Source organism: Odontesthes bonariensis, chromosome 21 (assembly GCF_027942865.1).
Source record: "Odontesthes bonariensis isolate fOdoBon6 chromosome 21, fOdoBon6.hap1, whole genome shotgun sequence".
Lineage (NCBI taxonomy): Eukaryota > Metazoa > Chordata > Actinopteri > Atheriniformes > Atherinopsidae > Odontesthes > Odontesthes bonariensis.
The window spans coordinates 22244543-22268490 of NC_134526.1; the positions used below are offsets into that span (position 1 = coordinate 22244543).

A 23948-nucleotide genomic window follows, 5' to 3' on the forward strand; every position below is an offset into this window, starting at 1 on the left:
AAAAAAAACAACCTAAACTGAATTGGTTCAACTTAAAGATTAAACCTGAAATTAGGTTTCTCCCCCTGTACTCTGTTCAGCCCCATGTTTCCTGCAGTGGAAATGAAGTGGGTTGAGGGAAGAATATTAGAATATTAGAATATATATCTATATATATAAAATAATTTACGTTAGTCTGGCTAGATCCATGTATGAGTTTGCACTTTTGCACCTGTGTGCACATCCTTGCATGAATGGGGAGCCCACTGAATCGTCGTCAGACTTCCTTTTTCGGACTCGCTTGTGAAATTGTTGCAGAGGCTAAGAAAACGATCGCAGTATTTCCTTCTGAAAATTAGAACTTTAATAAAGAGTTGACATTTTTACACAGCGCGTGCAGAACAATACAACACCATACAAGACGTCGACATATAATAATTCAACTACCAACTGCATGAAAACAGACAGATACCAATGCATACAGTGAAAAAAAAAAAAAAGAAGGTGTTCGGTAAGTTTTTTTCGTTCCCGTACCCACAAACATAATAATGACACACTACTATCAAAGAGCCCCGAAAAGTTGAGCCGACACCAAGCATGAAACACAATAACACGCTGTAGACCGAGAGGCATCATCGAAGACACTATTAGGCTCGACAAGAGGATTTTTGACCTGATGTAGCATCAGTTTTTTTTGCGGCACTATGCAGAAGTTTCAAGTAATGCGTCAGCAAACTCAAATTTGTTACTTAACCTCCCTAATCTTAAAGCCTTACCATAGAATTCACAGATGCTGAATTAGTTCAAAATATCTTGCGGTGACAATTTTTCCGTCGGTAGAATAAAGTGGATGATTTGTTTACATGGGTACAAACACCCCCGACAGGCACTTTCCACCATGGATCATTTTATGCAACAGAGAAACAGCTTTTTAGAAATGAACAATTTGTGTTTTACCAGCAGGTCTGACACAACGGCTTGGAATGATTATTAAAGTTCTGTAGGAGATCAGCATGGTGTGTTATAACTCCTGCATGAAGTGCATTAAGGTTGAATGAGTTGGAGACTACAGGTTGTTCATCTTTCACACCACTTTTGGGAGTGGCCACATAGTTGTCCTAATGCATGTTTGATGCATTTAACACGTCTGATTCACTCAACGTGAAGATAAACTTTAAAACTAAACCAAATGTTAGAATTCTTTGATTAGACATATTTTGAACAAGTTATGAGTTAATGCACCAAAAAAAAGAGAAATATTCTGCAAGTGGAAGCAGTTTTCTCAGGAGGTGGGACTTTCCCCACTCGTTTTTCATTTGTTCAGTAGTTCTGAAATTTCAGAGGAAGGAAGAAAAGAAACTCTCAGAGACAAACACAAAGACAGCCACCTGGCACCTCTTTTGTGACACTTGTGAGAAACACGCTGCAGTGGCAAGACATTAAACGTGTAAGATTACATCATGCAGAGGTGAAAACAATGTAACTTTACTCACAGCAAGTGATGTCGTCTTTTTTCCCCCCTTTCCTTTCTCTTTCATCATCTACTCCTTGGCTTGCCATCGACTACTTAATATTCTCACCCTGCTCTCTGCAGCTGTTTTCATCACCTTACCTTGACTCCAAATTCTAAGGCTGTCACAGCCCTTAATTAATTCCACTCCGACCCTCCTCCATACATGGAGGGATTTCGGTTGCCCTGGTTCAACTCTTTGCCTTTCATATTTAGCTTTCAGCTTTGTGACGCTGAAATAGGCTGAGAACAACTGATTGAATTTAGTCCAACTTGGCTGTCTCAACAAAGGAAGGAAACAATGTTATTATGTGTTTTTTTTTTTTTTTTTTTTTTTTTTAATGGAATTGTCTCCCCTGATCCCAACAGTTTAAATGAAAAATTCAACATTTTTGGAAATTACATACTTCCTGCAAAAGCAGAAACCATCATAATCCAATAGCTCCTGTGCTGGTAACTTTGGGACTGTGCTTCTACTGGCTGGCTAAACTTGGACGAAACAAACTTAAAAGTACTACTGAACTCATGACAAACAGTACTGAATAATCTGAGGGGCACTGAGATGCATTTTAAAGACAGTGTGTTCATTTTGTTACGATTCAGATTAGCAAAGCCACTTTTCTCCTGCTTTGTCAGGGCCTGGAAACAATTTACTAAGCTAGGTAATTGTTGTCAGCTACTGCTGATGCGCTCATTTTTATTGGAGATGCAAGAAAGAGTTTCCCAATATTTTTAGTAATTTCCTTAAGGATTAGATAATGGCCTGTTAGCTAGCTGTACATTAAATCGTATTAGCTAAATAGAACTACATCGTTGCTAGCATATACGCTATTTATCCCGTAGCTAGCAGAAGATTCAGTTCATGGCTTGTAGTCTCAAGTCTACATTTGATGCTTTTCCTTTATAACTTTTTACTGATTTGCTGACAGAGCTGAAGAAACAGCTAATCTCATTATAATATTGTTTCACTCAAAACTTAGAACAAGAATTGATCATTTTACAGGGGAGAAACAGAAGAGCAAATTATTTCCATCTGAACGAGCTTAAGACTCACAAACTAATCAAGGTTCGAGTCATGCTCTATAAAAGTGCATTTTATACATTCTACTTTTGCAGTAAAAAGAAGGTTTTACTGTGCATCATTGCACGCACTCTGGTTGTATAACATCCTGCTGCTGATCAGCTGTGTTCTAATCTCAAAATGCTTGCAACCAGACAGTAAAAATTAATGGAAAGCCCAGAGGACCATAAACACTTACTATCTTTTAGATCTTTGCAAAAGTAATGCTCAGCAGTATTCTATCCTGCAAGTCTGACAAGACCAACGGACTGGGCTTATCAGTGGCTGGATGTGTCGGGCAGCCACTGTACAGCTCCTCGGTTGAAGAAATAATGACAAAGTAAACAACTTTCCTATGCAAGAGTAACACGGCGTAAAATTCTAAATATGCAGCATTTGCTTGAACCACTGTGAAATCTTTGAGGTTTGGGTATGGCTTTTGGCCTCTGAGTACCCCATGGCTTAGCTCCCCCATAGCAGCTTCTCCAAGCCGAGTAGTCTCAATGTTGTCTGCTGCAGGTAAGACACAGGCCGCTCATAAGTATCTCACAAAACCCCATTTAAAAAAGATTTTAAAAAAATCCCTTTTAATGATTAAATAGTGACCTATCAGCTGCACATCACTGTCATTAGCTAAGCACCACTTTAGCCCTTTTCACACAGTGGTAGGGCCGTACTCGTGCAAATAAGACATCCTTGTTAGGCTGCCTTTGTTTCTCAAATCCACACAGACGAAACAGAACTGGCTCGACACCACTTCATCTAAGTGACAACATTGTTGGTCAGAGCAAAGTGTTCTGCAGTGCAGGTTTGCCATTGTACACACAGACTGCTTTGCTTGACTGCCTATGTTGCCGGCTCAGAGGTGTGTGACCCCCATTTTACCTCTGCGCAATTACACAGGACATGATGCTGAGTAAAGGAGCGTCAGTCCTTCCTTGAGATGAACTGTGTGAAAAGGGGTTAAGTCATTGTTAGCATATTTGCTTTCAGTCTGTGGCGAGCAGGAGTTTACACGTTTGGCTCGTCTTCTCAAATGTGCGTTTGATGTGTTCTCGTTTGAACTGGTCTGCTTGGAGAGCAGAAGAAAAATCACACTGCAATCTGATGCAATTTAAGTCTTACAACACTTAATCACAAGGCTCTTTTACTTTGAAGGACACCAAATGCAACTCTTTAATAGGATGCTTTAATCATACTTATGAGTAAATTTTATCTTGTACTGGTGTCAGTAAAATGGCATTTGCAACGGAGATTAAATCATTTTGATGGAGACTGCAATGCAAATTTTCCCAGGAGACGTGCTTATTTGCATCAGCTGGATTGTTAGCAGTGTGGTGAAATAATGGCAAAGCCACTCGTCACGTCAAATAAATATATTAACCATTATTCTTTATGCTTCCGCACACCTGTCACCTCATAACTCAGTCCTTTTTTTGTTTGTTTTAAACGTGGCAAATCAGTGTTAAAACCGGGACGATGGAATCTTCTTTTAAATCCGTCCTCGATCAGTCACTGAGAGCTCCCATTGTGCTTACTACAAGGCTCCCCCGGGTCTTTCGTTGCTCCGCCGTATGTTTCAATCCCGTTCTCGGACCAGGGCGCCACACTGCCCTGGGTTATTCTGCCGCATCGAGCCGAGGTGGCCACCTGGCTCGATGACAGGACTCTGTCCCAAAGACCCACCTGGGACATTTCTCCAACAAATGCCTGGGATGAGTCAAAACCTCCACCCAGGGAGTCCTGGAGAGGAATGAGGCAACTGTTAGATGATTGAATTATTCAAAAATAGGCATTTTAACTTCACATATATATATATTTGCCTATATATATATATATATATATACACAGGCTCAGCTGTAACTGCTTTGCTGCCAAAGGCAAGAGGACTTGATGTGAGATTCAGTGAAAGGGGAGCAGGTTGAGAATGAGCCAACAAAGCAGAGCAACCATATGCGAAGGGTTTTTCTGGCTCTGGATGATGGTTCCCTTGGCAATCATCCTTGCCGCTTATGACCAACATACACACATTGCACTTGTCACCACAAGGTTTATTTTTGGAGTAAACTGCCAGAACTTAATTATCTCTAATCAGTCAAAAAGTTCTTCTTAAAGTCATTCTTCTTTTTCTCACCTGCTCTTGCCCCAGTACAAGCACGCCTCCAGGTCTGATGTGATGTCCGGCAGCCAGTCCTCGGCCCTCCCCCCTTAGCTTCCCCCCTTGGTAGGCCTGCCACGCTCCACCCTTCTGGGTCCAGCTCACACAAATGTGTTGCCAGCTGCCTCGGGAAAGGTTCAGAGGCAGCTGTGCCACCTAGGAATTTGAGAGCAAAAGTGAAATTAGGATGAAGCAGTTGTGCGGCTGTCCTGATTTCCACACATTTACAGATGAAACAAGTCATCAGGGAAACGAGGAGTGAAATTGCATAAGCATGATACAAATGAGTTGGAGCCGCATCGCAATACATTTGGTGTGTCTTTGATATCTTTATTTCTCTGAGTCTTCAAGGCCCAAACATCCTCTTCCCTAAAGATATTCTGCTACCTCCAAGGCGTCGATTACCATAATGATTTCACTGAATTATACCAAAAGCCATAGCACGGCTTGACATAATCCTGTAATGCCGTCAAGGTGGCACTTTAATCTTTAATTTAGACACGGGAACAAGGCTATTTAGCTTGTCTGATAAATTGGTCTTTTCATTTGATGTTTTCTGCCTAATGTCATGCAAATGCGGAGCACTTCTTCCTCTTAGAAATGAGAACAGAAACAGAAATGAGAAGTTCTAATTGAGGTTATAAGCCATCACCTTTTTAACATACCCTACAGAAGAAAGAATGGTGACCTTCTTATGATAGAAATAGATGTAAACTCACAGTGGGTTTTAAACAGTGTATAATGCCATCAATGAACAAGTAACAGTAGATGACTGTAATCTATCAGCATAAAACAGTATTTATTGACAAATAAACATCCACCTTGACCCTGTGATCACTCCTGTGATCATCATACTAGCTACAGAGTAATATGAAAATAATAAAGTTTAGTAATATTAATGATGTTAATGATTTGAAAACCTAAGCTTTGGAATCCTCATCACTAGACAAAGCAGTGGTCTTGACTGTTAGCTAGCTAACTATGTTACACCATCTGTTATTCCTCAGTTAAAGGGATAGTTTGCCTCTTTTGACATGAAGCTGAATGACATCCCATATTAGCAATATCTTTTATTAAATTTGACTTACCCCCTGCTACGTCCTGTGAGCCGAGTTCCAGCCTCGTTTTGGTGTTGATGAAGGTAGTCCTAGTTGGCTGGGGCTTAAAAAATAAAGCGTTTTGGTTCTCAAAATAATATTTGTTCAAAAGAATAATACATTTGCATCACAAAATCGTTCATCTGGAAAAAGTCAGACCTCACAATCGGTTGGCACTATTTTTCTCTACCTTCATATCAATACGTTCAGCCACACCTGTTACGGTGTTTACTGCTCGTCTGCACTTCGGTCTGCACGGTTTACACAGCCCGTAGTGTTACAAACGTAGAGAGAAAATAGCGCCAAGCGATGCTTGAGGTCTGACTTTTTCTGGATGAACGATTTTGTGATGCAAATGTATTACTCTTTTGAACGCATATTGTTTTATTTTTTAAGCCCCAGCCAACTAGCCGGACTACCTTCGTCAGCACCAAAACGAGGCCGGAACTCGGCTCACAGGACGCAGCGGGGGGTAAGTCAAATTTAATAAATGATATTGCTAATATGGGATGTCATACAACTTCATGTCAAAAGAGGCGAACTATCCCTTTAAATACAGTAATGTTTTGTTGACTTAATTACAATAAAGTGAGCTGTGAAATAGCATGAAAGTCCTGGCATGTCAGCTGCCTGTTATTTTACGCGGACATTCTTTACAGGTCATATGAAATTAGCATCCGGGATCTGGTGAGAACAGGTTTTAAGAAAGTTCCACACAAACACAGATTTAAAAATTTCCATCACAAACCTAAACATGACATTTGTTACAGGACTTTTCTCATAAGTTCTGTGAAACAAGCCCTCTTTATGATGTGCCTATGAAAATCAGAGAGGATGGCATTGAGAAATGGACATTTCAAGTCTATGATTAGGGAGTAATTCAAAGTCGGATCTGAATTGCGAATGGGATGCTACGGACGTGTGTGCAGTAGATGTCCCGCAGCTGCAGGTTCGTGCAGTACCTTATCATTGATGAGGAGCTCAACGGGAGTGTGCAGACCTTGCAGGAGCACCAGTTCGTTTGGCTGTTCAGGAACGGCGTAGGACAGCGGAGTGCCGATGCCGACCCCCGCGGGCCGCAGCCACAGGCAGGCGGTGAAGGCCCGCAGCTTTGGGATAGAGTGTTTCACCAGAGCAAACATGTAGTTTGTCCGTACTGGGAAGGACAGTCTGTAGCCCTCTGGGAAAGAATGCCCTGCAATACCGTTGAAGTTTAGTACGAATGAGGAGAAAAGTGGGACAAAATGCAAAGATATGTTCGTTAAGTCGTTTACAGTTATTTGGCGAGAAGAGAAAAAAGATCAAATAGATGTTCTGCTTTCATATTTTCATCCTCCTCACAGAAAATCTTATGTGTTATATTATATCAAGCAGAGCGTGAATCTCACAGTCTTTCTGATGTGTTTTTTTCCCCCCCTTCAAGCATTATTTATTCATAATACGGAAACCTTGTGGCTTGATTTGATTAAAATCAAATGAAAATTTAATCTCCGAGGTCATTTTCATGCCAGATTATTTCTCATCATTAGCGACTTACACCATTGTATGATAATCAGCTCCTCAAATCAGCACTTCAACCCTCATTTTGCTCTTCTTTATCATCACAGCTTGATTTCCGCATTCAAAAATGTCCACACACAAACAAGCACGCATTCTGTGGATTCTTATTTTTTTTCTTGGATGCTTTACCTTCCTCCAGGCCCGATATTCTGTAATGTAGTTTATTGATGCCGTGATCGATTTCCTGTCTGTGTTTCTCTGTTTCCAGCCTGAGGGCTTTTCTCTCTTTCTCCAGCAGCTCCACCTTCCTCCCGAGCTCCCCCTCCAAGTCCTCAATCCTCCAGGGTCTGTCAGCATCAGCTCTGTGCCCGGGACCAGCTGACCTTTCTGGGCCCCCAGACACGTCGTCTTCCCTCGGCACCTCTGAGATGTTGCCGTCTGTCCGGTTGTGGGGAAATGGGCCGATGTCTGACTGCAGAGGAGCGAGACAGTGGACGAAAACTGGATCAGAGTTTGGACTTCTGAGACTCTCCACTCAACGGCTTTAGGATTTATTCACATGTTGACAGCAGAAAATGAGCATGGTATGACACATCATCGATTATCAGCCATAGATTTTGAGAGGTTCTCGGAGATTCTGAGTAAAATGTATATGTACAGCAAAGTTGAAGGAGCCTAAAAATAACTCATCTATTTGAAACATGACATTACGCCTCAGGTTAGTTGAATAAATGGGTTGATTTGTGGTTTCACTTTATGGTTTAGTTCATTTTATGGTTTAGTTGCTTTTCGTTAAAGTAATTTGTTTGGGAACCGTATGTTTACCTGCACAGTTTAGTGGAGCTGTGGTTACTGCTCGACTTGGCCATTTGATTGGACGAATGTACTTGTTCCAGTAAACAAGCATGGGGATGTAATAGATTTATTGACTGAGGTGTGTCCAATTCTGCTATGACAAGAAGCGATTTGCCCCCTCTCAGCTTGTCCTTTTCCAACTGACCTACATGCCACAGACCAAAACTCTTGACAAACAGTTTTGCTAGAGGGAAATTGGGACCATGTTGATTTAAATCTTTCACCTGACACAACATTAATATTGTCACTTCATAATCCAAAAATGAATACATCCTGCCATCCTGTTGTCAGAAATTCACTGTTGTTACGGTCTTCTTCTTCTTCTGAGTACTTCTTCTGCTATTTCTGGGTCAGAGGCTGTAAAGGAACTGGGGAGCACGCACTGAGCGCCTTGGCCAGTTTGACTGAGAGTATAAATGTTGGAGTAATTTGACACCAGGCTGCAGCAGGCTGGTTTGCTTTTGGGTCCAAACCTCTTGTTTTCAACCATGGATCACATCAACTACTCCCACACTTAAACACTGCGTTTAAGGGCACAGTTAAGTCACACTACGGTTAGACCTACAACTTGACTAAGTGAATATCTTATTGAACTATTGTCCTTGTCCTAGCATACAAGAACGGGAGGGAAATCGGTTTATTGATGAGAAAATGTTGATGTGAAAGGTGGAGTTAGGCTTCTTTTTAGATTCCCGGTATTGAGCTTTTTCCATATCAGATGCATGCTATCCCCTGTGGATATTCTGCTGATACTAACTGCTGTTACTACACTCTTGTGTAAAAAGTCATTCTTTTGTGAAAAGAATTGACTGTCATCCATGAACGCCATTTTGCTGCTTTCCTTGGTTACATGTAAACACATGTAAACACATTTAAATTATGTTATGCTGCAAACAAGTGGAACAAACTGCCAGTGGAGATTAAACTTTCACCAAATGTAGACATTTTTAAATCCAGGTTAAAAACATTTCTTTTCTCATGTGTCTATGCATGAAATCTGCACGATATCTTTTCATTTATCTGGACTGTTGCTTGTTTTTAAATTCATTTAAATTATTTTAGTTGTTTCTCTTTATATTCTTTTATGTATTTTTAATGCTTCTTCCACTCCCTGCTGCAATGCTTATACTTTATGTGAAGCACTTTGAATTGTTTTGTACATGAAATGTGCTATACAAATAAATTTGATTTGATTTGATTTGAATTGATGTTGAAAATTTGAAGATTTACTGCCCATTTTTGCAACTCGGTAACTCAGCCTTTAAATGATACTTTTGGAACAAAACACATCTACCATCACATGTTGAAATCAACTTTTTAACACAATTGTTGTTGTTTTAAAATGCAGAATGATTGAGAATTGAAAAATTCAACAAAACAGATTTATTGTCACGTAAATGCACAAAATGACTCCTCTGCATTTAACCCATCCAGGTTGGCACCTGTTGAACGCACACATGAACAGGGTCACAGATGCCATACACACTGGAGCATGGGGGTAAGGTGCTCAAGTGCACCTCAGCCGTGGCAAGGAGCTGGACTCCCACCCCCCCCCGCTGTCAGGTCACCAATCTTTTGAATGGTGAGAGTGGGAATCAAACCGCAAACCTTCCGGTTATTGGACGACCCACTCTAACCACTGAGCCACGGCCGCATGTGATGAGACAAACCTTAAAATATCTTGGATTTGTGAGATAAATGTGAGAATTTTCTTTACCGTCTTTATTTTTATTTTTTTTGGAGTTGGCAACTTAAATATATAACATAGCATCACTTAAACAATGTGATATGTATGTATTATGCAGAACACTTGATGCATCTTCTTGTTGAGCATGTTTTAAACAGATAACGGCACACTGCTGCAGACCCACATCACAGCTCAGTGTTCAGCTTCTTGTGGAGACGTGGTCGTATTTTCCTCAAAAACGTCTTCCACATTGTTCCATGACGTTTTCCATCCAGATCAAGTGAAAATGTTTCAGAGAAGACTACGGAGGATCATTTTCTTCCAACTATTTGAGCAGATGCCACCTCTCTGGGATGGTCTTTTAACACAGTCATGTTGCTGATTAAATGTGAGATCACCTGTAAATGTATGCTTACTGTTTTTTTCCCCAAAACTTTTAAAGGTTTTTTAAGATTTTTTTTGCCTGTTCCTGGAACCTATATATCTATATTTCTAATTGTTACTGGCTTAAAATGTATATATTCCACATAAAGTGATCCATTCCATATCGAAACACTGTAGAGCTTCAGTCTTTTTCAAAACTTTGCCCCATTACAACAACATTCAGCAACCAGAGTGAAGCACTTGACATTTTAATATCAGACAAAGACACATAAGCAGAAATATGATTCTTATTATTTATTTATGTTTAGAATTATTTAGTTTTTTACATTTTTGTATAAAAATAATTTGTATAAAAATAATTTATATAAAAATAATTTGTATAAAAAATAATTTATATAAAAATATAGCAATAAATATAATAATACATATAAATATAAATATTACAAAAATAATTCAATTAATAGTTTTAAAATAATGATAATATATATAGATAATAGAAATAGAAAGTTATGTATAGTAATCTATACATAATATGGTGTATGCATGGGTGGATTCATGCATACAAAGAAAGGAGAAGGTTCCTCAGATGGATAAAAGGGAGAATAGGTCCCATGCATATAAAAGTCTGAAGAATAATCTATTGCTGGTGAAGCATAGATTCCCAAAGTTGAGGGATCTTCAGGCAGGTGGAGGGACGGTACTGAATATCCGAGGAGTTCGGGCTCATAGAAGTCGGTAGGGTCAGAGGAGAGTTGCAGGGATGAATAAGCATCATGTTCAATATTTTCAGGATAGTCAAATGGCTGAAAATATGTGCATGAAGCGTCAGTGGAGGGATGGAGGGATGTTTGATCTTCATATGCATCAAATTGGTCTTCTTGAAAAGTGCCAATTGATGGATGAAGAACATCCTCCATTTCCTTTGTCTTTTCCTCAAACTCTCTTTTGTCCTCTTCCAGCTGCTGTATTTCCAGCTCCAGATCTTTTCTGTCTTTCTGCAGTTGTGTCTTCTCTTGTTCAAAGCTCTTCTTCTCTTCCTCTACCTCTCTTTTTTCCTCCTCCACTTTTGCTTTCTTCTCTTCTAAATCCTTCTTTTCTGCGTCCAGATTTTGCTTCTGACATTTCATCTCTCTCTTTAGCTCTTCCAGGGTTTCACTCTCTTTCCTCAACTTTAAGGTGGCCTCTTCTAGCCTTTGCAAATCCTGCCCGTGTTGTCTTTTTTCCTCCTCCATCTTCTTCTTCTCATCTTTTACTTCCCTCCAAGCTTCTTCTAAATCTTTCCTCTGTGTTGCCAGATCTTCTCTTTCTTTTTCCACCTCAGCGATGGTCTCTTTCACTCTTCTGGTTTCATCCAGCATTTTTTTTCTCGCCTTCTGAAAATCAAGCTTCATTTTCATTCTTTCTTCGTCCAGCCTTTTCTGTGTGTCCCACACCTTCCTCTTTATCATCTCCATCTTGGTCTTTTCTTCCTGGAAGTACTTTTGTTCCTCTTCCATGATTTTCATGCCGTCCCTGAGCATGTAGACTTCGAATACGAGTTGTTTTTCGGTCTGGGCTTTGTATTCGATGGTCTGATTGAGCTGTTTCTTGTCAGCCTTCAGGTCCTCGATGTGACTCCTCAAACCACCGATGAATTCTCGGAGGTTTTTATTTTGGTGCTCTAAGGCTTCATTGGCTCTTTTGGTGTCATTGAGCTGCCTAACAAAGTTTTGAACACCCTGGGTAGGGATGTTCACACGTCCCCAGCTGTTTTGCAGTGACATTGCAATAACAGTTGGGTAAGCTTTGTTAAATTTTAGCTCAAGGTGGAAACTTGTAGCTGCTTGTTGTCAAGCGGTTTCCTTTCGGATTTCGTTGCCTTTTTAAGACTTGTCGTTCACTGTCATAGACTGTATTTCTCTGACTGTAATTCTCCAATTGATCGTACTTGTCTGCACTTGGCTGAAGTCGATAAATTCTGGTCCGGTATGGAATTCTAATACTCTGAAGTTCTGCAGTGACATCATCAAGCTCCACCCACAATAAGTTCTTTCAAGTTCCAATCATGCCCCGCCCACCACTAACATGCCCCTCCCACACACAAGACACCAATGATAAACAATAATAAACAACAGTAATAATAAAACAATAATAGTGATAAACATATATATCTCTAGTTGATCTAATATTATAATTACTGTTATATTATTTGGATGGCAGAAGCTGGCCAGAAAGAGGAAGGGTCAGGGAGTTATTCATGGCTGACTACCTACATTAGAGTCATGAACGCAGAGCTACTTTATAATGTTCTTTTGCAACTTTGGTACAGTACAGACTTGTTCCTTTTTAACTGATTTGCCAGTTGAGTTGTTTCCAGAGCACTAAATTTGATATGGCATCGAGCAGAAATGGCATGCATGCCATAGTTTCAGTTTTATTTGATCTTGAAAGAGTTTTTCTCTCATTTCAAATAGATTTTCATCCCCTTTTTTTTGCATTGACTCTAAACAACGAGACGTTTTACTTCTCGTTTCCTTTGCTTCCTGTGCTTGTTCCTCACCTGATTTAGCTGATTCCCTCCACTGTTCTGTTCATGTAATCCACAGCTGATTGTGTTCAGTCTTTCCTCACTTTGTATACATACTCATTGGTTTCTGATGTTCTCTGCCAGTTCTTTGTTATTATTACTTTCCAGCAGATTGTTCTTTGCGTCACCCTTGTGAGTCTATGCGTTTGTTCCTTGTTTGTGACTTTTGACCTGTCGCTCACTTTTGGATTTTTTTCACACTCTCTGTTTTTGGATCCTGTATTTTGCCAGTTCCCCGTCTCTGAGTTTTGCCCCATTTAAAAAGTTTGAAGGTGATTGATTTTTAAGAACTTTCGTCATTTTCAGTCTTGTTTATGTTCACTTATTTTCAAGAAGCAAAGTAGAAGTATGTTGCATGTCCAACTTTGTCACATTATAATGCAGATTACTTAATAACATAGAGACAGACTCCCTCACGCATCTTGAATCTTTATAAACGATGTATTTTCATATGACTGAATCAAAATGCTCGATAGAGAAACCTGTAGTTATGATACACGTGTCCAAGTATCCACAGCTGGTAAGCATGAGAAATCAATATTCTAGGCATGAATTATAACATTATTTATATCCACGTCTGCATGCCCATTGAAAGTAAAGCTTGCAGGAAAAGGCTGTTACATTTCATATTGGATGCTAACCTCTCACCAGCCTAATGACTAGTGGTGAAAAAATTAAGTGTGTATGCATGTGTGTGTTAGCTGTGCGCGGACATATGAGTGAACTACTTGTGTGTGTGCGTGTGCCACAGTTTCTCCCCGTGCACTATTCCCATTTTTCGTGTGCAGCTGCAAAGCAAACCACCAGAGCATAGCATTACGCTCTCTGCTTGTTATCAGGTAGATGGGCCGAGGGCAGAAAGTGGGCAGACATAGCTGGCAGGCGAGGTGCTCAGATGTGTGTGGAAACGGAAAACGAGAGGATCGACGGCATCGGCCACGAACAAATTACTAGGAGAGAGAAGGGAGGCAGACTGAGAGTCTACTCTGAGAGAATAGTGATACCATGACAGGATTCAAATGGATGAAGATTTAGAGAAATGTGAAGATGAGGAAGAAGGGGAAAATTAGCTGAGCTGGTGGCAGCAATGTTTGAAAAATGAAATAAAAGTGTAGAAAATCATATGAAAGCATGAAAACTCTGGGAAAGTATTATTTGTAGAGCACTTTTATTAACAATTTTACAAAGTACCTTAAACAAGAAGGGATAAGGTGAGTCACAGTCCAATGGATTTCCACAAAAACACAATAATTAAGTACGAGATAAATGTATCAAGCATTGCTAAAGGGTCTCTATGAGAGGAACTGCCTGACATATTTTGAGACAAGGCCATTTAAAGCTTTGAAGGCGTTCAGTAAGATTTTAGAATAAATATGAAATCTAAGCGTGAACCAGCTGAAGGATGTGATGTGTTTTTGCCTTTTTATCTCAGTAGTGAGTCTATATGCAGTGTTTTGTATCAAATAGTGACAAAAGAGGAAGCTGAGCTGATAATAAAGGTGACTTTAACATAAGGCAGAAAAAGGCTGTTGTTCATTTGTTGATTATGCTCGGTGCATATAGCTCTGGTTTTCAGTTGTGCTTTGTCAGATCCTTTCGAATATTTCTCTCTCTATCTCTCTATTGTATGTGTGTGATAATAACGCTGTGACGCTTTGCGGTAAGACGTGTTGCATCACTTCCTGTTACCTTGCTTGTGCACTGTGGAATTTCTTGCTCCGCTTGGAGTACTGATAATCACTTTATTTCGATCTATAACTTACACAATTTTGGATAGTTAAACTCTATAGCTTACCGTTCTGTTCTAACACACTCCTACAGATCTTTAATCTTTATTCTCACTTTTTAGCGGTGTGTCTGGTTCTCTAGCATAGCATGGCTACTCTTCCTCCTTCTCCTGCTTTCACCTGCTCCGTGTGTCAGATGTTTAGTTACTCCTCTGCCTCCTTTAGCGATAATGGTACATGTAACAAATGTAGTCTTTTGGTAGTTTTGGAGGCGAGGATATCTGAATTGGAAGCTCGGCTCTGCACTGTTGAAAATCAACCGATAGCGAGCCAGGCCCCTTTTGCCAGTGTGGAGCCACCTAGCGTAGCTAGCTCCATTAGCCTCCCCCTAGCAGAACCTGAGCAGCCAGGATTACATCGTGGCTGGGTGACTGTCAGGAAGAGGCATAGCTCTAAAGTCAAGCCCTTTGTTCACCATCGACCTGTCCACGCTTCAAACAGATTTTCCCCACTCAGCGACACACCCGCTGAGGACAAAACCCTGGTAATTGGCAGCTCTATAGTCAGAAACGTGGCATTAGAGACACCAGCGGCCATAGTCAAATGCATTCCAGGGGCCAGAGCGGGCGACATAGAATCCTATTTAAAACTGCTGGCTAAGGATAAACGTAAATATGGTAAAATAGTTATTCACGTCGGCGTTAATGACACCCGGTTACGCCAATCGGAGGTCACTAAAATTAATGTTGCATCGGTGTGTTATTTTGCCAAAACAATGTCGGACTCCGTAGTTTTCTCTGGACCCCTGCCAAATCTGACCAGTGATGACATGTTTAGCCGCATGTCGTCCTACAATCGCTGGTTGTCTAGATGGTGTCCAGCAAACAACGTGGGCTACATAGATAATTGGCAATCTTTCTGGAGAAAACCTGGTCTGATGAGGAGAGACGGCATCCATCCCACTTTGGAAGGAGCAGCTCTCATTTCTAGAAATATGGACGAATTTATTTGCCACCCTAAAACATGACAACCCAGGGCTCAGACCAGGATGCAGAGTTGCAGAGTTGTAGTCTTACACACTTCTCTGCAGCTTCCCACCTACTGCTACCCACCCAATCAATTAACACAAAAGGAGCAAATCCTCTTGTGCAAAAAGAAATTATTAAAACAAAAACTTTAACTAAACAAAAACATCAAACTATTAAATGTGGTTTGCTGAATATCAGATCTCTCCTTTCGAAGTCTCTGTTAGTGAATGAGTTGATTTGTGATCATCATATTGATATATTTTGTCTTACAGAAACCTGGCTGCAGCTGGAGGATCATGTTAGCATTAATGAAGCAACTCCCTCTGACTGTTTAAATGTTCACGTTCCTCGAACCACAGGCAGAGGAGGAGGAGTGGCAGCTATTTTCAGATCAGGGTTACTCATCAGTCCCAGACCCAAGATTAGTTTTAGCTCTTTTGAATATCTTATTCTCAGTTTTTCCCACGCAAAGTGGAAATCACAGAAACCTCTTGTGTTTGTTGTTGTGTATCGTCCACCTGGCCCTTATTCTGAGTTTCTGTCTGAATTCTCAGAGTTTTTATCCCAGTTAGTGCTGAGTACAGATAAAGTCATTGTAGTGGGTGACTTTAATATTCATGTAGATGTTGAAAATGACAGCCTGAATATGAACTTTAATTCTATATTGGACTCTATTGGATTTTCTCAGAGTGTTCACAGACCGACTCACTGCCTTAATCACACCCTTGATCTTGTGCTGACTCATGGCACTGAGAGTGAACAGTTAACAGTGTTCCCTCATAACCCTGTCTTATCTGACCATTTTCTGATAACCTTTGAGTTTATATTACTTGACTATACAGTTTCTGAGAAGAAATTTACGTATAGAAGGTGTCTATCAGAGGATGCTGTAACCAGATTTAAAGAATTAATTCCATCATCCTTTTCTTCACTGCCATGTGCAGATATGACCGAGGACGACTACCTAAACTTTACTCCAGCAGCACTTGACTCTCTTGTTGACAGCACTATAGTTTCAATGCGTACAGCACTGGACAATGTTGCCCCTCTGAAAAGGAAGGTAATCAGTCAGAAGAGGTTGGCTCCTTGGTATAATTCACAGCTGCGTGCTTTAAAGCAGACTGCAAGAAAGCTGGAGAGACAGTGGCGTTCCTCTAATTTAGAAGAGTCTCAGTTAGTCTGGAAAGATAGTTTAACAATGTATAAGAAATCCCTTCGTAAAGCTAGAACTGCTTATTATTCATCATTGATAAAAGAGAATAAGAACAATCCCAGGTTTCTTTTCAGCACTGTAGCCAGTCTGACTAAGAGTCCGAGCTCTGCTGAGCCAGTTATTCCTTTAACTCTCAGCAGTGATGATTTCATGAGCTTCTTTATTAATAAAATTGTTTCTATCAGAGAGAAGATTGATGGAGTCCTTCCCACTATTATCAGTGATGTATCATCAAGTACAGCAGCTTTAGAAGTATCTTTAGAACCTGATTTGTATTTAGACGGCTTCTGCCCAGTTGATCTCTCTGATCTAACAACAGCAATAGTCTCTTCTAAACCATCAACTTGTGTTTTAGACCCAATCCCAACCAGACTGTTCAAGGAGGTTTTCCCATTAATTGACACTTCCATATTGGATTTGATCAATCTGTCTTTGTTGACAGGATATGTACCTCAGACTTTTAAGGTTGCTGTAATTAAACCTTTACTTAAAAAACCTACTCTTGATTCAGAAGTGCTGCCTCATTATAGACCTATATCCAATCTCCCTTTTATGTCTAAAGTTCTTGAAAAAATAGTTGCAGCTCAGCTTTGTGATCATTTACACAGAAATAATCTGTTTGAAGAGTTTCAGTCAGGATTCAGAGTGCACCATAGCAGAGAAACTGCACTGCTGAAAGTTTCCAATGATCTCCTCTTAGCCTCTGATAGCGGACTTGTGTCTGTGCTTGTCCTGTTGGATCTCAGTGCTGCATTTGATACGGTCGATCACAGTATCTTATTACACAGACTTGAACATGTTATTGGGATTAAAGGAACTGCATTAGGCTGGTTTAAATCATATTTATCTGATAGATTTCAGTTTGTTCTTGTAAATGAAGAATCTTCCTCACACACCAGAGTAAGTCATGGAGTTCCTCAGGGTTCTGTGCTTGGACCAATTCTTTTCACTTTATACATGCTTCCATTAGGTAACATTATTAGACAGCATGGCATAAATTTCCATTGCTATGCTGATGATACTCAGCTGTACTTATCTATAAAACCAGATGAAACCAATAGGTTGGTCAGACTACAAGCATGTCTTAAAGACATAAAGACCTGGATGACTCAGAACTGTCTGCTGCTAAATTCAGACAAAACTGAAGTCGTTATCTTTGGACCTGAGCGTTTCAGGGAGAAATTGTCTAGCTATATAGTTACTCTAGATGGTATTTCCTTGGCTTCTAGTTCTACAGTGAGGAACCTTGGAGTTATTTTTGACCAGAACTTATCATTTGACTCGCATATAAAACAGGTTTCTAGGACTGCCTTCTTTCACCTTCGTAATATTGTTAAAATCAGGAACATCCTGTCTCAGAGTGATGCAGAAAAACTAATTCATGCATTTGTTACTTCAAGATTGGATTACTGTAATTCTTTATTATTGGGCTGTCCCACATATTCTCTGAAAAGCCTTCCGTTGATCCAAAATGCTGCAGCCAGAGTTTTGACGAGAACTAACAGGAGAGATCATATTTCTCCAGTTTTAGCTTCTCTTCATTGGCTCCCTGTTAAATTCAGAATAGAATTTAAGATTCTTCTCCTTACATATAAAGCTCTTAATGACCGAACTCCATCATATCTTAAAGATCTCATTGTAAGATATTTTCCTAACAGAGCACTTCGTTCCCAAACTGCAGGTTTACTTGAGGTTCCCAGAGTTTCTAAAAGTAGAATGGGAGGCAGAGCCTTCAGTTATCAGGCCCCTCTATTGTGGAATAAGCTGCCAGTAAATTTCCGGGAAGCAGACACCCTTTCCACTTTTAAGACCAGGCTTAAAACTTTCCTTTTTGATAAAGCTTATAGTTAGGGATGGCTCAGGTGATCCTGAAACATCCCATAGTTAAGCTGCTATAGGCCTAGACTGCTGGGGGGCCTCATCTGACACACCTTTCCTCACTTTACTCTCTTTATGTAAATGTGACATTATTGTGGTCATTAACTCGTGTTTCCCAGTTCCAACAGATATCCTTTGAATGATGTTACAGTGCCGCCGTCGCGGTGGCCCCCTGTCCCCCTCCCCCTCCCCCCCCCCCTTTTCTGTCTTCTCAAACCCCAGCTGGTCGAGGCGGATGGCCACCCTTCCTGAGTCTGGTTCTGCCAGAGGTTTCTTCCTGTTAAAAGGGAGTCGTTTCTCTCCACAGTCGCCTCAGGCACGCCGCTCAGGCCGGGAGATTGGACCGAAAAACAAAAAGTTTTCAGTGCAATCTGTTGGTTTTCTTAGCTAGGAAATTGTTTTTGAATTGGCTCTATATGAATGAATTGGATTATTTTATGAATTATGATTATTAATAATTAATTGAATTCCAATTGGCTTGAATTGGACTTACTATCTAAGTGCCTTGAGATGACATTTGTTGTATTTGGCGCTATATAAATAAAAATGAATTGAAAATTTAATTGAATCAAGTATCCTGTCCTAGTTATCCAATCTTTTGTTTGTTAGTTTATGTTTTTTTTTTTTTGTTGGTTTTTTAAAATAATTTTTTGGAGCTTTTATGCCTTTATTGGACAGGACAATGGAGAGAGAAAGGAAGCGGGGGACAGAGAGAAGGGGAACAACACGCAGCACAGGGATGTCTGATGAGGGACTTGAACTGGGGCCAGCTGCAGCGAGGACTATAGCCTCTTGTAAATTGGGCGCCTGCTCAACCCACTACGCCACATACCACCCCTGGGTTTTGTTTTTAATAAGATCCTCATGTAGATGTCAATCTGCCTCCTGCTCTGCATCGGATCCTCAACCTCCACAATCCACCGATGTTAACAGCTTTTGTTTAAGGGTGCTTGTATTTACATGAAGGTAAATAGGGGTTGGCCACCCCCTAACACCTCAAAATGCAGGCCTTTATGCCCATTAAATGCGAACAGTCGAAATGCGACTGCTTTAAGAAAAGGTGTGACACCGTGTTTTTCTATGAAGATATTGCCATGTTCAGTAGCACAAAAAATTTACTTCTGTGGAAATTAATCAATTAATTAATTGACATGGCTATTTCTAACCACATCCAAGAAGAAAACTGGGAATGTTTGACCCCATCATCACACAATGTGCTGCTGAAGTAGGCCAAGTAGCTCCTGTTGGAGGAAACATGGCTGACGGCTGACTTGGATTGCAAAAGGAAAAAAATATATATACGTGAATGAGGTAAAGAAAACAACAACATCCTGCTGACTGCTCAGCTTTGATGTTGCGAGATCAGTGAAAACCTTTTGTGTGTGAGCCATCACAGGGGGTACTTAATTCCTGAAAAGTGCAAAACTGAAATTCTGACATCACTTTCCTGTTTGTGTCAGTGACAATACAGAAAATGGATCAAACTAAAGAAATGACCCCCACACACACTCATGTCCTACATAAAAGTGAGTGAGGACTACAACGCTGCAGAGGAGCACATTCACTCTGTGCTCTCAACAACAAATATAGGCACCTCATGAATTATACATGATATTTCTTTAGTCAAAAATGGGGTTGTACATCATCTGATTCTGGTCAAGCAGAGCATGTTCCATACTCTGCTGTACCCCCCCCCCCCCCCCCCCCCCCCACCCCCCCACCCCCCTTACACACACACACCACCACCCCACTCCTCATCTTCACTCCATCTTTCTTAGAATTTGACATTTAATTCAGGCACGAGGGAACTGGCAACCTTTCCAACGCAATGAGTTCACATATAAATAGAGACATCATCACTGATTGACATTTAAAATGTGTCTTGAATATAGGTGGCGATGACATTAATCTGAATCATATCATCCATAAATTGACTGGGCATTGTAAGTAGCCCCCAGAGAGAAATAAGAGGGGTAATCACCTTCTCTCATTGAGAAATGAAAATCTTGGCGCTCATAAACTACTCGTGTCAAGAAAACCAAACATCGTTTTTTAGGGTAAGAGGACAAATTCACGGATGTTATTCTAATAACTATTTACTACAGAAAAGAAAAAGACCAATCCCACTTCTGATAAAGGTTATTTAGGTCTCCAGATTCCTGTTGTGTGTCTCCAAGCTGTTATGTTATATGGGACTAATGAGTATGTTGGGGATTAATGAAACATGTAAGTGTTGCTCAGTTGTTTGCAGAGAGTAGATTGTGTGGTTTGTGGTTTGCTTTTCACTCTCCACTTACCTCCAGTCTCTCTATGCGGTCTTTCAGCTGAGCGATAGCCTGCTCCAGTTCATCCACAGCTCGAACGGTGAGCAGATGGACACCTTCGGGCGTCGAATCCGGGCTGTCCCGCACCATGATCCGCTCCAGATTCGTGTCCTCCGCACCTTTGCCCCCTCGCAGCCCCGCAGCGTCCGCGCGTCTGTCCGCTCTGCCGCCCAGTCCTTTCTCACACTCCGATAGTTTTCCCGTCAGCTCTCTGATGGTCCGCTGGTCGGTTAATATTTGATCCTTCTGCTGCAGAACTGTCTGCCGGAGCTCCTCCGCGGTGGTGCGGAGGTAACCCCAATCTTCCCCCGCGTAGAGCGACGGGTCATCCGCTTGCTGTTGAAAGTTTCTCGGGTTGCACTCTCCGGCGGGGATCGGGGTGCAGATGAGTCGACTGACCGTCGGGTCGTGTCCAGTGAGTCCAGTGACCCCATCCAGCCCACTGAGCCCGACGTTGAAAGTAGGCGCCTCTGAATCGGGCGTTTCAGAACCATGGAGAGCGCCCAGAGATCCGACCCGGGCCACAGAGCCCCCCGCAGCGGGGGTCTGCGCCGCCGCGTCCGGATACAGCGAGTGGTTGTCGGTTGAGGGCTGCTGTTGTGCCGCCGCAGCCTTGGAGGATCCTGTGTGGACAGCCGCGATGATGCAGATAACCGCTCCGATGAAGGCCACCATCCCGGCGGCCAAGATAATAACAATGAACTTCAGGGTGGCGGCGGGGACGATCGATTATTAGAAAAATCTAATAACAGTCCAACACTCTTGATCTGGAAGAAACTAAAAAAGCTCCCAAAAAACAACAAAGTATGAAATTATTGATCAAAATACTGATCAGCATCTAAATTTGGAGGGGGCGTGGGGGTGACTCCTCACTTTTCTTCCTCCCTGCTAGAGCAATCGATGAAGAAATGCGAGTTCCGCAACATAATTGAGTGATCATTGAGACAACCCAAAACACCAGGAGCAGAGGGAAGGCGCTACACGTCCTCCCGCTGTTCAGCGCGCATGTCCGCCTATTCAGGCAAAATCCATCTTATTAATACTGAGTCGGAGTGGGAGGGGGGGAGGGCATAAGGAATAAAAAATAAATCGCTGTGCAGGACTGCTTCTTGCACTGTGACATCCAACACATTTTATCCCCCTTCTACTCTACAGGAGCTAACTTGTTTTTATGGAATCTTTGCGCTGTCTTCCGGCACAGCCAAACGCGTCAGATTGTATGTTGCTGCAGGTGCTGAGAAGGCATTTTAAGTAAAACAGGAAGAAATTCGTCTTTTTTTTTAGACTTTTCCTGTTACTCCTGCTCTCACTGAAAATGCAACACCGAATCAGACATGTCCTGCATGCATAAAACCCACAGTACACCAGGAAATGAGCTTTTCCTCCCCTTGATTTAATATTTCCAAGCTGAGCTGCACATTATGAGGTGGTGTAATGTGATGTGTAGATAGCCATAAGTCAGCGTCAAGGCTCCCTGTGGAACAGCTACAGCAGCAGAGAGGAGAACGATAACTCTAAGGTGTGTGTGTGTGTGTGCGTTTCTGTGTGTGTGTCATAAACACCTGCTACTAGACTGAGAAGACGTTCATTTCAGTGTGATAATAGAAAAGAAGGGAAATAATTCCAAAAGACAAAGGCAGGTGGGTTCCTGTCCAGTGCAGATATACCTTACATTTATATAAAACTGAGACTAAGTGATTTGCATTCTCGTACATGTAACAAGTGGGATTTGGGCAAAGACCTTTTAAAGCCACAGGGGCTGAAAGCTCTCATTCAAAATGGAAGCGGGAGGAAGGATGGGACATCTGTGTGTTCAGCAGAAATAGCTCAAGCTCTCTGGCTGCAAGATGGGAGCAAGAGAGTGGCAGTTGAATTCTCATTTTCACTCATTTGTATTTAAATGTAGAAAACAAAGTATTGCATCCTTTTGTTATTGGCTTCTTGAATTGAATCAAGACTCGGCACTATAAAATGCTCAATTTTCCGCCAGCTGAGTTGTAAAACCAGGCCTGTGGAGGTAAACCACTCTGGAATCTGTTAGTTCATGAGAAGTCAAAAAGCACTCTTCGAATCTAAATTATGTGTCTGTTTTACATCTTTTGTGTCTCTAAGTCTCTTTTCAGTGTGTTTTATCTTCAACAAAGAAAAAACTTGTCAAACTTTTTGGTATCATTATTTCATACACCGCTGTTTAAATGATGTGCTTACTGTGTATCCCCTCAGGTGTTGCTGTTTGATCAGTCTTGCAGTTGACCGGAATTGCCGAATAACATCGATTTGTGCTATTATTTATTTAGCAAAAAAATAAGCCACAATGCAAAAGCAGTGTGTGAGCAACCTTATAAAAGCAGACGCTTTTTGTCAGTTTGCTTGTTTGGAGCATTCAGGCGTGTGTTAACACAATGCCAAGGAGGAAAGACATCAGCAACGATTTAAGAGAACCAATTGTTGCTGCACATCAGTCTGGAAAGGGTTAAAATAGGGTCATAAGGATCCCAAATTAATCAGCAAATCTACAACAGAACAACTGAAAAAGAAAAGAATCAAGGTGTTGAAATGGTCAAGACCTCAACCTGATATATTCCTAATATTCCTTCCAGCATCTATAATCAGACAATACCTGCCCTCTGAGATGATAAGTTACGAGAGGAGAGAAAAATTTACAAAAATAGAGACTAAATTAATGTGACTCGTGTTGTTTTATTCCAGTAAATCCTTCCATTGTGTCACATGTGCAGATTTCTCTTTTCCCAGCAGGGTGTGCACTCTGATAAACTGTAAACAATTAACCCAGGAACCGAAGATTTCTCAGTGCGCTTCTCCACTTCCTGCCTAGACAGTCTAAATGAAATAGCACACAATCAACACTCACCAATACTCTCCAAGGAGTTCATGGGGAGTTCACTTGTTCTGATATGTTTATAAAAGATATTTTTGAAAAAAGCCAACAGTCTGGCAATAACAAATCAGTCTGAGCTGTAG

At 41.1% G+C, this 23948-nt stretch overlaps 1 protein-coding gene across 1 annotated transcript; it reads right to left on the minus strand.

Annotated features, from left to right (window-relative positions):
• Positions 1–1803: 1803 nt before the first annotated feature.
• Positions 1804–21962, minus strand: nptxra (neuronal pentraxin receptor a). Its single transcript, XM_075454394.1, has 5 exons — positions 20940–21962; positions 7494–7776; positions 6767–6999; positions 4684–4863; positions 1804–4292 (listed from the first exon to the last, which is right to left on the minus strand). Exons 1-5 carry the CDS (start codon positions 21639–21641, stop codon positions 4062–4064), a joined length of 1629 nt encoding a protein of 542 aa, XP_075310509.1. The 5' UTR covers positions 21642–21962; the 3' UTR covers positions 1804–4061.
• Positions 21963–23948: the final 1986 nt, after the last annotated feature.